Here is a 16,402-nt window from a genome sequence, read left to right on the forward strand (position 1 = left end):
CTGGGACTAACAAGTTCTCAGACAAAGGAGGTAGGCAGGGAGGGGCGGGGGGACTGTGGGCTTCCCTTGTTCCCTGGCAGAGGCACATCCTGAGATTCGCTGAGTTGACACCCTTGATTCCTTATTTTTTCCTCAGGGCTCCACACCTTTCTAGGTAAATGATTTTCCGCCTGCATCACTGAGCTGCTGACTTTCTCAATTTCAACAATCCTGCCCCTGTCTGTGATTTTGCTTTTCTCATATTGCCCAGCTCTAGCTGAGCTCTCATACTCACAACATGGTGATCTTCTCACGAGCCCGAGTCCAGATTACATTGCTGTGCCATGCAAAACAGAGCCTGGGATTATAGAGAGCTGAGCCAAAAGGAGAAGGGTAACAGTGGAGGCACAGCCATGAAATCTCCCATTTCCGTGGTTCTGTAGTGGTCTGGGAAATCTGGCACATCCTCCCAGTATTGTGCTGAGCCAGAGCTAACAGCCGAGAACTAGGACTAGGTATTAGTGTACAGAAACAGAGTATTATTACTGAAGGCCAAAAATAATCCTCTCAATTGTCTCATGCTGAGACAGCTCTGTTTATCAGAGTCTAAAAAACAACAACCACCTGTCACTAGACAGTTTCTGCTTGCATTAGCAAAAGAGTTACTTATAAGTACGTTCCAGGAAAGTGCACATCCACCAATCCTAATGCAGTAGAGAACAGGAAGACTTCATAACTAGCACTGAAGCCTAGGGACAAACCTGAGCTTGCAGTAAAGTAAAGTTACTCAGAGGACATAACAAATCTGATGAAGATGTAAGATGAGTCTATGCCACATATTTCAAGCTCTAGTTCTATGTTATAAAATCTGACTTTGAAAACAGATGTGAGAGATTGAAAAATTCAGTCTACCTGACACACTGAGTAAATGCCTTGCAAGGACACAAGACAGAGTAAGCGCCTTGTTCTTCAAGTAGTCAGAGACCCACAGAATGAGAAGCCAATTCTGACACACATGAGGTCAGTGTGCAAGATTCATAACAATGAATAGATTTACAGTAAAGACCATGTAGGAGGAAAAATCAGATCTACTATGGTAATACATAGCTGCAGACAAATGAAGAGGCTTGATGAAAGGAAATTTATCAGAAACTGTGCAGGGAGCATTTCCAGAACTCCTACCTGAAGTTTGGAGGTAAACACCTTGTCTAACATGCTTTCAGAAGGATAAAATCACAAAGAAAGTGTATGGCTAAACAGGAAGTGGAGCCTTGTCAAAATGAACAAACATCCTTCAAAAATAATGTCCAAACCACAGAAACAGAAAAGAGTATAAGCTCTGGTTTTAGAATTAGCTTCCCCCAAAAAGGAAGCCATAAGAACTAATAAAAATCCCTCAAAAGGATCTAAAGTAGAAAAGCTGCCAGGAGGTCTGCAGCACTCATTGAGGAAACAGTATACACAAGACTGCTCATGAAACAAAAGGTTATATGAAAAATTCTTAAAAATGGGTCAGGTTGTATGGCGAAGGTAGAATTCATGGGGGATCCTGCATGAAGACTTTCTTTGTAGAGACTGAGTCAGAGAATCTATCTCAAATTGTAGTGTCCAGAGGCACCACCTTTCGAGACACATCTATAGACTGAACTATATGAAACTGAAAGGGTTATGCAATTCTCAGTGCTTAGCTGATGACTGGAGGATCGGACAGCAGGCTGCTTGGAATTACTATATTCCATTTTTTGTCATGCTTCATGGCTGCTCTGTGCCTCTTAGTCTTGGACAAAAACAAGTAGAAATTCTTAGAGGTAGCAGCACATCTGGCATTTGTGGTCATCCTTCTATACTGAAAACGTAAAAATATTTACATCAGTCAGTATTACATCAGTTATGCCCTTAGAATTCTTACTCACTGGTTAGTCAAAACACTGCATCTTTATGAAGGAACTTACTCCATTCATAGTAGTTGCACATCCTGTCAAGCTTCAGGATAAGAGGAACATCCACGAATTGCACTTATGTTATGAATTACATCATGTTGCCACGCACTTGAGCCATTCAGGAAATATTCCCTTTCTTTCAAAAAGCCTTTGAGCTGCTTCCAGGGAAAAGAAACAATTTTTAATCTTGCTTGGTGACAAAGAAAGCCTTCTAAAATTTTTAAATCGAGTTAATGTGAAAGCATGACAATTTATCTGATATCTCCAGGGAAATTTATGTGCACAACACTAACAATCAATAGAGGAAAAAAACTGCATTCTTAATACATTCAGAAATACCAGACATAGAAATTTGCAACTCACTTGTCAAGTAGCCCCACTTTTTAGATTTTCAGGACTTGACCTACTATAAAGTTTGTCTAGAGCCTTAGTCTTTGGGTGAATATGCTCCTTTATCTTCAGCCACAGTCAGCCTCTGACAGCTGCCAGCATTGGCATCACTACCTCTTCTCCCTCCATAGCACTTGTGACAGCTACGCAGAAAAGCTGTGTCTTTATCACCCTTCAGTTTGCTCGGCTATTCAAGTCAAGCTCTTTTATTCTTCTCCTGTAGAATATGCAGGAGATACACTCACCCGTCCTCTGATCATGCAAGCGGATAAGGTTGAATTCATCTTTTCCTGACAAGGGGTGATTTTCTCTAAGAAAGGCCTTTGTTTTTAAAGCCCTAATTTGTGTTACATGAGGAACCTGTAAAGGGCTATTAAATATGAAGGCATAATCCAGTTCTATGTGCTTTTTCTGATTTTATTATTTTAAATACAAAGGTAAATATTAACATCACAGAAGCACATTACATAGGCTCAACTACTGAACATTATAATCAAACCAAAATGGCAATTGAGATTAGATCAGTGTGTTACCAATTATATTGGCTTAGTTCATCAGTTTATGAAATCATAAAATTAGTACAGTGTGTAATCAAAGTGCGTGTCCAACAAAGAGAAGATGTGCTATGTGTTAATTTCGCCCCAGATGACTGAAAGAGAAGTTATTTCCTTCTGGTAAAGATCTATCTGTAATGGAGGACTTTAGCAACCTGGAGCTGACCAGACCCAGGATTCACAGAGCAAAAGACATTGCCTGGAAGAGATTTATTTAGCTCAGCTTGAGGAACTGCAGAGATTATAACGCTGTAGCAAAAATTTGTCTGTATGCTTCAAAGGCTTGAAATTGTGCTGTTGTTCTGGAATGGACGCTACCAACACCTGAGGTAACAAAATGCCAAAATGTTATCCCTCTCCTTCCCTGGAGTCTATTGCTGTCTCCATCTCAACCAATGCTGCAGTCCGCACTCATTCTGGATTATAGCAGCAGGTAGGCTGAGGTGATGACAAGATAATGGAAACTTTATTTTGTTTAATATAAAATCGAAACCAAGAAAATTCCAGTTACTTTAGAAATCAAATGTTACTGCTTAGTTTGGCTAGCAAGGAACACACAGATCTTCAGGAGGGGGAAATGACGTTTAATAAGAGGGTCCCAAAAGCTGTAATGCATGTTCTCAGCTGCCTTTGAGCATGAGGAAGAAGCACAGATCTAAGCAGGCATTTTGCAGTTTTCTGTTTCACTTCCTCCTTAAAATTTTGTTGCAGTTGTGGAGCTATTGTTTACTCTGCATAGTTATTACTTGCCTTTACCCACACGAGAACAATGGCAACGGTTTTGCAGTGAGGTCAGTTTCTGGACCAGTTTCATGAATAACAAGAGTAGGTCAACATGGCCTACTTTCAGATGACTCTTTGATCTCAATGTACATAATAGGATTTTGGGCTGGGAGCTGTTTTTCTGGGAAACACACCACTCTTTGTACATTATTACACAGAGTGACAGTAAAGTAAGTTGTGCCCTTTGAACAGAAACTGTGTGAACCAGTCCTCTTCAAGTGGGAAATCCCAAGACTTAAATCCCATTCAGAACGCATCTTCATCACACTATGCCAAATAAGAAAATCTCAGAAAGGATTCATCTATCTTTTTAAATACATAATCACCTGAGAATCCACAACTGGAATGACTTTTTTTTTCCTGTGAACATAAAATAGCTTAAATGCCAAATATATTGTTAAAGATAACAATTCACCCGTCTCCACTGAAATTTTCCAGTTTCTGGGTAATCTGAATAGTCAGTATCTTTTGTAAAAAAAAATTAAAATGAGTTCCTAAAATGGAATTGTGTCTTTCTATGTTGCCATCTCTCGGCTTTACATTACATGCATCTTCTAGGGGGAAAAGAATTCTGGCCCAGGAGCTGTCTGGACTCATTGACAGTGCTTTAAACTAGGTTTGAAAGGGGAAGCGAGCCTGCCCACAACAAGGTGTGAGATAGCATAGCTAAACTAGAGGGACAAGGTGCTAGTGAGGCCCCTCAACCTGATGAATCTTATGATGAATATACTAGGCAGCAAGCCAGCAGGGCTCATCACTGGGGCTTTAAACAAAATTTGATGGGGGAAGGTGATGTGCTGCTGAGGAACAGAGAAGAGTCAGGGAACACTGTAGCTTTTGGAAGCAGCAGGGGAAAACCTCAGATTTTTTCCCAGAGGTCTTTGGGAGGGCTCCTCCACAAAGGTAATGCAGCTGAAAGTCCAGCTGAAGTGCCTCTATACCAATGCACACAGCATGGGAAATAGCAGGAGGACTGGGAACCGTGGTGCAATTGGAAAACTATGATCTTATTGCTATCATGGAAACATGGTGGGAAGACCCACACAACTGGAGTACCATGACTGAGAGCTATGAGCTTTTTAGAGGGGATAGGCAAGGTAGAAGAGGTTGGGGAGTTGTTAAGAAATGAATAGACTGTGAAGAGCTGCCCCTGAGAAACTGTCACGAGCAGGTTGAGAGCTTGTAGATTAAAATTCGTGACTGGACCAAAAAAGGGCACCTGGTGGTCAGGGTCTACTACAGGCCACATGATCAAGGGAAGCCTGTTTATGAGGTCTTCTTGCTTCAGCTGCAAGAGGCATTGTGCTTGCAGGCTCTCATCCTGGTGAAGGATTTCAATCACCCAGGTATCTGCTGGGAAAACAACATGGTGAGCTGCAAGCAGTCCAGGAGACTCCTGGAGTCCATTGATGGCAACTTTCTGGTTCAGGCATTGTACACACCCACCAGAGGAGAAGTGTTGCTAGACCTGGTGCTCATCCATGCAGAAGAGATCCTAAAAGAGGTTAAGATCAGAGCGTACAAGTCTATGGGTCTAGACGTCAGGGTTCTGAAGGAACGGGCTGATATGGTTGTTACGCCGCTTTCCAGCATATTTGAAAAATCGTGACTGTCAGGAAAAGTCCTCAGTGACGGGAAAAAGGGTATCATCGCTCCCATATTCAAGAAAGGGAGAAAGGAAGACCTGAGGAAATACAGGCTGTTGAGCCTCATGTCTATGCTTAGGAAGATCATGGAGCAGATCTTCCTGGAAGAGAGGTTAAGTTGCCAGAGAGGTGGTGGATGCCTCACCTCTGGAGGTATTCTAGGCGAGGTTGGATGGGGTACAGGGCAGCCTGATGTAGCGGCTGGCAACCTTGCCCATGGCAGAGCAGCTGGAACTAGATAATCTTTAAGGTCCTCTCCAACCTATGCCATCCCATGATTCTATGAAAAAAGTTGTATTTTGCAATTTGATCTATTTTAATTCATAGTCTAACATCATATGATTGTGTATTTTCAGTACTTCCTAAATGTTCAATAAAAAAGAAATATTTTCAAAAGAATCTCGTAAGTAAAAAAACGTATTTGTATACACTTTAATAGCATTAATTATGAAAGATAAAAATGGAAAAAAATTAGTTTCCCAGTCACAACCTTACAAACTCATTTGTAATTGAGCTGACGGATGCAGTTATTAATTATAATATGCTTTTATCCTTTCCTGACTACACTAATTCCCAGAAATATTGTAAGTTGTGGTTCTGCACACAGTTTAGCTCCCCAGTAAACATATCCATCTGCTCAGTGTTTTTCTTCCTGAATAACTATTACCTCAGTGGTACAGCAGCTGACTGAGGGCATTAGGCAAGAAATACGTCTGCTCTTACAGACTGCCTTGTTATAATGAAACTGGAAATCAGGTGATGTTAGTTCTATCAGATGATATCTATGTTGACAAATGTCAGTTAGAGTTCAGGGATCCTGGTGACAGGAAGCATCAGTGCCTACTACCTTCACTACCTAAGTGCCAAGGAACCTTTCTTCTACTTCTGGATAGCTCTACCTTGAAGACTGTTTCAATTCAAAACAGTAGTTCTCTAAACTCTATACACCCAAAGTAGGTAAATCTGATGTGATTATGGGCAAAATTGTCATGTCCTGTACACAGTTAGGACTCAACTTATTTTAAATACTTTTCTTGTTCTCAAGAGATGTAGCGTCATCTTCAAGTTTGATTATTCTAATGGCAGAGATATACACACAGTATTGACATGAAGTTTAGAATAGTGTAAGGAACTTTCTAAGCTCTGGTGGGTTCCCTCTCGTGCTAAGCTCAGGTGGGTGCTAATTAGAAATTTCAGATGTAGGATGCTAGCAAAATTCAACTCATGAAAGCTATGTATACTGTATCTGCTCTGTACTTTATACATAAAATCTCAGACTGTCATTTTTCCCCCCAGGAAATTTATGATAGCAATTATCAGTTTCATAGGCCCCACAGACTCTACAGGGAATAAACTTCACTGCAAATTAAACAAATTCAATGCCACAGTTATGGTCTGTATGTTACTCTTGTGCCGTTATGTCAGAACATGATCTGCTAGTTGCCATTAGAGCAAGTGCTCGTATCATATCTCTTCTCATAAAGTGAAAGTGGATAAACTACAGACAGTGTGTATTACGTGGCCAATCACGCGCTACTTACATGTGGCCAGCTCCTTGGTTCTAATTAGAGTTCATTGTCTCCAGAAGGTGTTTGCCAGCTCATGTGTTCAACTTTGCCTAAAGGCTGTGTTTTCACACTGACTCCAGCTATTCTATGAAAAAGCACAAGCAAATAAAAAACTTAGTTCAGGTCAGAGGATAAGAAGATGTCCGCCATGTTTTTCAGTCCTTAGTATTTACAGTGGGGACTGGCTGTTCTATTCTTACTAGTTGCTTCGCATTGAATGGGGAGTATGCTCTTAGAACTCAGTGTCTAATTTAAAGCCAGTGTAGATTTAGTTTGTGCATTTTAGAGGAGAGAAAATATATTTTTTAAAAAATTGAAATTATAATGACTGAATAATTCTCAGAGTTGCAGGAGAAATGTTCATTGTTGAGAAAAAACGCAGGTATCTAACCAGGACATAACTTAGTATTACATGAAGGTGAATGAGAGTTGAACAAGTACAATATGGAGAGGCAGACAAGACATTTGTGTGTGACAGTACTCCTTCAGAGGTTTCACCCTAGAGAAAAATTTTGATCTTTTAAGTGACTTTTAAACTGAGATATCAATAGTGAAATGTTTGAATATGAGAGGCTTCCAATCCAGCTATGAAGTTCAGATGGAACTCGCACCTGTGCAGTTAACCCATCTATGGGACTAGGATTTAACATAAAGTGTAGGACAGGGCTTTTGATGCATGTCTGTAGTTCAGAATTGCTACACTGAATTCTTTATATCTGTAAGTTAGGAGATTTGTCATTCAAATACTCGAGATCATCACACTGATTTCTACAGACACTTGCAGCACAGCACGCAAGTGCTTAATTCACGTACATGTTTAATATTTAACAGAGTCCTTCTTTGTTAGAGTAACAACAGGAAAAAGTACATATGGTTCGTCGCTGTCAAAAAAAAAAGATGTAGAAGCACAACAAGCAGAGGCCGTTAATTCCTTTCTCATACGCCAAGTACAACCTTTCACCTAAAAAAATATCTGCAAAAGGTAGTTGATATCTTGTAACTTTTTCAGTTATTATTAAAAAGCTTTTACTTACTTTTGATAAGGGACAGCTTAAAATATGTACAACTTACAATAAAATTCTTATCCATAAGAAGTCACGTATGCTGACTGTTCAGGGGGTTAATGTTTTCATGAGAAAAACAAACTTCGGAAGTAAGGCTGAATCTATAAATAGCTTGGTTACTGAACGCTGGTGCTTAGGGCTGTGGAATATATGGTAGAAGAAGAGTTTGTGTTTCCCAATATTTCCTACAGATAATTAACAGTTATGTAGTCTATTCCAGGCTGCCTTTACTGCTTCCTAAGTAGGATGAAGGAGGCTATGGAGCAATTTGCTAAGCAGTCAGGAAGATTAGAATACAGTTAGAACTGTCAAAAATAAACTTGAATTAGATGCTGCTGAAGAACTTTGGTTCTTTGTTATTTTGTTTCTTTTCTTACTGAAAGCTTTCTATTTATACCATAATGAATGGCAAGGAAAAGGAAGTGGCACTGATTTGTAGGAGAGCTGTAATAAATAAGGAGCCACTCTGCTGAGAGGGACAAAGGAAGGGAATAGAGCAGGTGATTTCCTTGTGCTTCCTCTGGCCCTGGTGACGTGGTTTGATTTGAAGGCACATAATAAAGAAGTAACATGACAGCTGCCTTTCTTCTATGACAGGGGACTGACTCCAGTGGTTAATGTGGGAAAGAAGAGGCTGCTGTGTGTCTTTATTTGGTCTCTTTGGGATCACTGAAGCATAGCTCAGGGAGATTCTGTCTTTTGGGATGCTATTCTTTCTCCTTCTTATAGCAATCACTAGGATCAATGATGAGCACTGAGGTTTGCACTGGTATATTTCATAATGAGACTCTGTACAGTTTAAGGACTCCTGATTAATAGGACATCAATCTATCTAGACTACAACATTGTCCCTGGAGGTGTTCAAGAAACATTTAGATACAGTGTTGAGAGACATGGTTTAGTGGGGTTATTGGTGGTAGGTGGATGGTTGGATGATCTTGTAGGTCTTTTCCAACCTAGCTAATTCTATGATTCTATGATTCTGATTGTCTGATGCTTCCTGAATGATAAAGTAGCCATTACTGCTGTTGGTCATACCACCCTGCTTTGTTTTACCTGCAAATTTCATAAGAACTCAGGTTGATCTGGGATTTCAGCTCCCTTTATTTTTAAATATAAAACATATTAGACATCAACAGCAGTCCACGAAGAACAAGAATTAGTGTGATGGATTCCTTCTCCATCTTCATAATTTTTCTTTGAACATAACCTGTTACAATCTCATCTTTAGCCATGTGATACTTACACATATTCTCTTCCTTTCTATTTTAATACAACAATTTTAAAATAATTCCATTTTTAAAAGAATAATTAAACTTAATATTTCAAAAATAGTGATTTTCCACTAGGCACTGTATCAAATGCATTGTTTAAAGCTTCTTAGATTCGTTCTATTGAATTCTTCTGGTCTGTGGAGCTAGTTATTCTGTTGAAGAAAGATAGCTATTGATATGACAAGATCTCCGTTTGATAAATCTATGCGGCAAATTATTTCAGTCTGGTGACTCAGGATTAACTTCTTTGGATATTTACATTGAATCCTCTGCCTGATCTCCTCCCTAGCTCCCATTCACTCAGATTCTAAGATTTTCCATAGAGCACAGTTCAATTCTGCAGGCATTGTATCTGATCATATCACTTTTACAGTTGGATTTTGGTACTGCACTGGTTCTGAGATACACGTTTGAACTGACAGCGTAACTAAAAATCATTGCTACAGGATTTATTCTTTTTTGTACTGGCTCTTTCAATATTCTGTTATGGTGATAACAAGGAACAGCTTAAACCCCTGCTCTTCCTGAAGAGTCACACTGCAGCTACAGATCTCTGGATGAGGTCATCAAACAGTCTGATGAAAGGTGAAGGCTGTGCTAACAACAGCAGCAGAGATACAATAAACTCTACAAGCTTTTGGGGAGCAAAAGACAAAGCAAAGCTAGTCTGTTTTATCTGGAGCGTGCCACCTTTATGACTTTTTTATCTTATTGACTATTCTTGGTTCCTACAGCAGAACCATCTTATAGAATAGTGCCTATCAGCAACTGAGAGTTGTTACAACATTCATATTCTATCACAACAGAATGTACTGATTTCATGACCTCATAAAATAGAAAAAAAACAGTGATTCTAATTTGGTTTTAGTTCAGTTCTCAGATGTCAAATACATGCAAGAGTTTCAGAAGTTGAACTCAGCACTATCTGAAGATGCACTGGCATTCAAAAGCATTGTACAAATTTTCATGTGGGATGTGATTCCAAGTGATTTCATTAACAATTATATCTGCCAGACAATTCCTGTCAAAAATGAAAACCACTGCACCGTTTCACACACCATTTTTCTTCTGTGATCTTTCATTTAAGGATGTTCTTATATTCTATGGGAAAATGAAAAGTGATGTTAGCTTAAAACCATGACACTCAGTCCACCTGCCCTGCTTTCAGATTTGGCAGAGTTAAATTACAGCATTGAATTTAAAACTTTGGATTTAGCACAATCTAAGCGCCAAACTTGACATCTACCACATTATGAACTATCATTATTAAAATTACCAAAAGAAATGAAGTTTAGATTTCACTACATCACTACCATTACCTATATGGATCTGTTAGCGGGATGTTGGCTGTGCAGGATTTTGGAAAATAGCTGCCATTCTTGGTGAGTAGTGGAGGATAGGGAAGTATGAATAGAAAAGTGAAAGTTAAAAGGCAGACCTTGCTTTTAAAGTCAGGCCTGGGCTGTTCAATACTCCTTCTCAGTTGAGTAGAACTAAAAGATAGAGAACTTAAAGGTGGATATATATATTTCTAATTCAAGAACTATATTTCAGTGTTATAAATTGAAACCTAACCTTTGAGTGCCTTATTTATGAGACAACTGATAACTTGCCACTTATATTCACATACACACATACTTTCTACATGAGAATCAGAGCATAATGTACATCTATATTAAGCACATGAAACAATAGACTTGGAATGATAAGCACATTTACCATTACTGGAAATTTAAATATTATAAATCCTGCAATCAGATAAGCTTTAAAAATGCTTCTCAAAGGCTTATTCTCATATGACTAGTTGGTCTCAACAGTGAAATGGAAATAAAAATAAAGGCCATGTTCTTTGGTAATGAGAGATTACAGTAGAGATTACACTCTGCACTCTTGCTGTATGGAAAGACCTCTCTCCACAATTAGCAGCCTACCTGGTCACGAGTATGCCCTTTCAGTGCGATGACAGATTGCCTTGCAGTGTCTTGTGGACTTGTGACCCACTGGGGAGAAGTTTGCCGAAGTTCAGCTTTGAATAAAAGTTTTTCTAGCCCATGGAGCACCCTGCCTGTGTACAAGACGAACCCTGGGTCAATATCATTATTAAGAGTAAAGGAGAAAAAGAGCACATTTGCATCAAGAAACATAGATTTGCAATAACAGAAAAAATAAGAAACTAAACTTCTAAAAATGTGCTACTCGTACTAACAATACTATAATTAACGATAAGATTCCTCCTTTGATGCAGCAGTGCCTCGATTTGTTGAAATGACTAATGTAGCAAGTCACTAGAATTTATGTTGAAATTCACTTTTTTTTGCAGTTTTTTAGCTGTTACAAGCTTTTTCTTGCTTTTTCTGTCAAAGGAACAACTGGTATGGAAGCCTTCTTCTTTCTTGTAAAGAAATTTTTCTGCTTCCCCACCCAGACTTCTTCCCTCTTGCTTGCCTGTACTTCCTTTCCTGTTGTTAGAACGAGACAATAACACAGAAATAAGGGAGATCGGGTTGTATCCTTCTCCTTTTCACTGAGCATGGCCTAACTGACAATTTATTACGTTGTTTACCTAGCACTTTTTTCAGTTGGTTTTGCTTATAGATTTTTTAAGGTATCTTGGCAAAATTATACATGTTATACAATGAGGAATATCAAAGGCGTTGTCTTGGTATGTCCACAAGTCCCTTCCATCTGGGAGAACTTACAAGCTTTCTGGCAAATAAGACATTTTAGGATTGTCATGGTTGCTAGGCTCAGTGTATTTTCATGAACAAGTTCTCATGGATTACATTTTCAAACCTTCTGGGGAACACTCAATAAACAAGTATCTGAACCACAATTATTACTTTATTAGTTAACCTTGGTGCTTGTTACGTCTGTCTGACCCTCCAGTTGGTGAAATGCATTACCAAATAAGGTATCTCATATTTTCAGCCTCAAGTAAAATCCTGAAAATTTTAGGATATCTAATAAATAGACGCTGTAAAAAGTAGGTGACAATAAAGATTTTGTATTTCCTGTTGTTTAGAGATATATTTATTTTAACCAAAAGCAATAGTCCAGTACAGCAATGTCTGGAGTAAATGAGACTTCTGTGAGAAGAAACTCTTTCTTTTGATTTAAGTGAGACATTTGGAATTTTTAGTGAACAATAGGTATTATGATCGCAACATCCCCTGTTCTTCTCTTAGTCACTTAAGAAGCAAACTTCAGCTGATAATAAATAAGTGAACATGCTACCTTCCAGCATCCCATTTCTTCAAAATCAGTCAGTGCTTTGCCAAAAAAGCCACTCAAAAATTTTTATTTGAACAATTCTGTCATCATCATTTTGAGAGTTTGCTGGAAAACTGTTAAAACATCCAAGTGAATGTGCAAATAACTGACATTTTTATCAAGTTAAATTGCTTAGCTTTGGATTAATAGATACTCACGTGTCCTTTCTCAATGGCTAAGTAAAAAATTCTTATCAAGTGAATAAAAATACACTTATCGAGACTAGATTATTATTGCTTCTTTCCCCACTCAAAGGCAATTTATTCACTGAAACAAGTTCATTTTTCTTTCAAGCAATTTTCTTACATAGCTAGTGGCTTTTTCATCTTCACGGCACACCACTGAAGAAAAAAACTATGATTTCCAGAAATATCATCAAATAAAGTCCTCATAAAAAATTAAGTTAGATTAATTTCAAGATACAACTTACTTAAAGATATTGAAGTAATTTATAATTCACATTTCACATGGTATGACATACATGTGATCAATACTGATCAAAAAGACCAAGCCTCTTGGCTTAGAAATCTCATGCAAAAATGCAGGTTCTCATTCAGAAATCTCCTAGACACAGATAAGATACAGTAGGTAAAGGAAATGATGCTTTGAACTCCCTTGAAAACTACCTGTCATAGTAAGACTGTACATGTAGCCTCATTTACAGACACAGTGTTATTTCTTACCATGTGGTATATATGCAGTATTTATTCTTTTGTAAACACATGAAAACTAAAAACAGTGAAAAATAAAGTCAGTATAAAAATGAAAAACAAAAATCCAACAATATAAAATAGTATTAATTCCACAGTATTATTATTATTACCATGTTTAGAAAAAAAGGATGGCAAAATTATCAATACTGACTTGTTGCATCCATTGTCTAAAATATATGCCTTTATAAAGTTACAACTTCTGAGAATGTTACAATAAAACATGAAATAACAGGAGATTCTCAGCATCTAAAAAAAGTAAAAAACCTCTCAGAATTTGAATGGATAAAGAGCAGGATGCTCAGCGAGGCTGCGATGTAACCATTTTTGGACATTTTCAAAACTTGTACGGACAAGGCTCTTGGCAACCTGCTCTAACTCATCACAAAGTCCTCTAATCCTTGGAGGCTTTGTAATGAGGAGAGTTGATGCTACGTTACTTGGCTGATTTCCCAACTGCTAACAGGCATGCACTCTGTTTAGTGAGGTATAGTGGATAAAATTTGCCATCTGCTCACTTGCCAACAGTCAGATGGCAGGAGCTGGAGATTTTGTAATATTAATGCAGTAAAAGATGAGAAGAAAGCCGGGTTATTAAGTGATCAATCCATGTACCCGCCTCAGATTAGCATTATGCTGTGACTGTTATATTTATTTATGAGTGCAATATTGCGTAACAGGCAACACCAAACAAATATTTGTTATTTCAATGTGTATTTCTATTCATAAAACTAAAGATTTAAACTGATACTTTCAGTGTAGATTTCCTATTCTTTTAGGCTACCTTCTGCAGGAAGTTCTACCTGAGGGAACTGAGCAAATCTTGCCATACAAATAGAAAAACACAAAGTTAAGGGTTACAGTGCTGTGTTTATGGTTTCTTATTAGGAAATAATGAAGTGCTACCATAGTACACAAGGAGCATGTTTTTGAGGACTTTTAGCTGAGTTAAACTACTGACCCTATTCATATTTATCAAAGCAATAATGCCTATTCAATGTTGGCATTTAGAAAAAAATGGGCAGAATACACATAGGTTCTTCCTTGCAGTGAATGAACATGATCTGTGCAATCAGTGAATGTTAAGCAAATTCCAACGTTTCTGTTCTGAATCTGTTTTTCCAGATACCTCAGTGCTCAAAAGAAATTGCATATATGTCTACAGCTAATATCTATGTAAACTGCCTTCTTCACAGTTTGTCCATTCATAATTCCATTCCGTTTTCCTTTCCTTTTATTTTGTTTTTGAAATATATGTAGATTTTACTGAAACAAGATGTTCGACACAGACTTGGCTTTCTGGCAGTCCTGTTCCAGGTATTTTGTGAGCAATTTTTCATGCACTAGGCCACATATTTGTGTTTGTTGGGAAAGAATGTTTGTAAGCAACAACAGAAATTTTATTTTCTCAACTACATGCTACAAGAAGATGATTTTCAGAAATCATTTTGATTAATTAGAAAATGATTTGACCACAAAAAAGCTGTTTTCACCTGTTATCCAACAATTTATAGTTGTGATAAACTGATCTCTGCAGAATTTTCTGTGCAGAAATCATTATAACTGTTATGAGAAGCATAGAAAATGGATTTATCATCTTGATTATATTATAAAATTCTTATAGAGAACATTTGGTGCTATTGATTTTCACAATTGCTCTTAAATTTATATACACTAAGAGGGTGAGCTGTCACTGATTAGCTTTTGTTCAAAGCTGAGTTATTCAGCCATGGTTTGTATATAGGAAGCATAATAAGTGAAGGTCTTTTAAAGTTATAATATAACAATCACAAATGAAAGTTTGTTACCAATCAGACTGGCAGCAGAAGCTCTGCACACAATTTCCTACCTTCTTTTCTTGCGCTGACGCTTCCCTGGGATACAAATGGCTTTGAGCATACAGCACTGCATGGAAGAAGTGAAAAAATAAATTACTGTCACCTTCTGTAGTTTCTATAAATTAATTAGAATTTCTTCTTCCTGTCTGAAGCTAAACTGAGCGCAAAATGAGAATGTGGTACTTTAATGCCATCCTCTAAGGAAAACTCTTATCTGTTACAGTAATCATGTCAGATATCATCATGTCTTTCTTTGAAATCACCTCTGGGTTGACACAGGTAGAATTCTTTGAAAGAACAGAAATAGCACTAACGACTCAACATAAAACCAACTTATCCACATACAGGCACCAACCAGCCTTGCAAAAGGGCCAGAATACAGCATGCACAGATGATTTTGATCAATACAGTGACTATTAATAAAGCATCTGACAGTGCTTGTCCAAGAACTGCCACAGTATGTGCAAGGGAAATGGCGTTCAGTGTGCTCTGCTACAGCAGTGATCTCCAGTGGGTGCCTACAGAAAGGTATACAAGGGTGAAACTTCCCACTGATGAACCTTTCCATGATTTCTGTGCATCTCCAGCATTTTGTCATACAACTTCCCCCATCCAATCACACAGATCATTGTGTTCAACAACCACAGGTAGACCTGAACTTTGGTCTTAGTGACGTAATGGTCTGCCTCACGCTTTAAATCTTTAACACTGAAAAATGCTTGTGGAAAAGTGAGGCATACATATTCCCAGCAATGTACAGATCTGGGATGCACTGAGATACAGCGCTAAATAAGGAACCCTCTTGTGTTGTTGCCTGCTCTGGGCTGGCTGTATGCTTTATTAAACAGACAGATTTAACAGATCAATACTTAGATGAGGGTGATCTCATGTACGTGCCTCTCGCACAAAGAAGTCAGCTCTTCGGATTCCCCTCCGCTACAGCAGAGGGAGCCTGCACACGGGTTGTAACAGCACCGAGGGGTAACAGCCGCTGACAGATCTTCATCGGTTGACATAAATTCTTCAGCTTTGGTTTCTTAACACATCCTTGCACTCAGCTCCACCATGTTTTTATCAGCTTTTTAAAGCAGCATTTGCCTGCCTCCCTTACTGATCATCTCAGTGTTACCTTATTTTCATGTATTTTTGAGGCCTATTGCCAGCACTCATTTCTCTTGTTCCCCTTTTCTGCCAGTTTTCACGTCTCTTGGGCGGCTGCGTGAGCAGAAAGGAGTTTTTCTGTGCGCCCTAAGAACTTCCAGGGGGCACCACTTCGAGGCGACCCTCGCGCTCCCCGCGCCGCCTTCAGCGCGCTGCTCCCCGCCTCGGAACCGCGGGTTGGGACTGCTCCTCTCCCCGCCCGTAGCTCCCCAAATTCCGGCTCCG

At 38.6% G+C, this 16,402-nt stretch overlaps 1 protein-coding gene across 11 annotated transcripts in view; it reads right to left on the minus strand.

Moving 5' to 3' along the window:
• Positions 1-16,402, minus strand: part of LOC110403869 (translation initiation factor IF-2-like) — a 52,483-nt gene that overhangs the window by 35,079 nt on the left and 1,002 nt on the right. For 3 of the 11 annotated variants that reach the window (XR_002441863.1, XR_002441862.1, XR_002441866.1), the window contains exons 2-5: positions 15,028-15,083; positions 11,130-11,263; positions 6,834-6,945; positions 1,932-2,074 (exon numbers count right to left, since the gene is read on the minus strand). Coding sequence is in view for 1 of the 11 variants with exons in the window: in XM_021407622.1 (XP_021263297.1) it covers positions 13,421-13,427; positions 15,028-15,083 (63 nt within the window). In the remaining 10 variants the exon portion in view is untranslated. The other 8 variants (XR_002441867.1, XR_002441865.1, XR_002441868.1 and 5 more) reach the window with 8 other exon arrangements.

The sequence above is a fragment of the Numida meleagris genome, chromosome 9 (genome assembly GCF_002078875.1).
Source record: "Numida meleagris isolate 19003 breed g44 Domestic line chromosome 9, NumMel1.0, whole genome shotgun sequence".
Classification (NCBI taxonomy): domain Eukaryota; kingdom Metazoa; phylum Chordata; class Aves; order Galliformes; family Numididae; genus Numida; species Numida meleagris.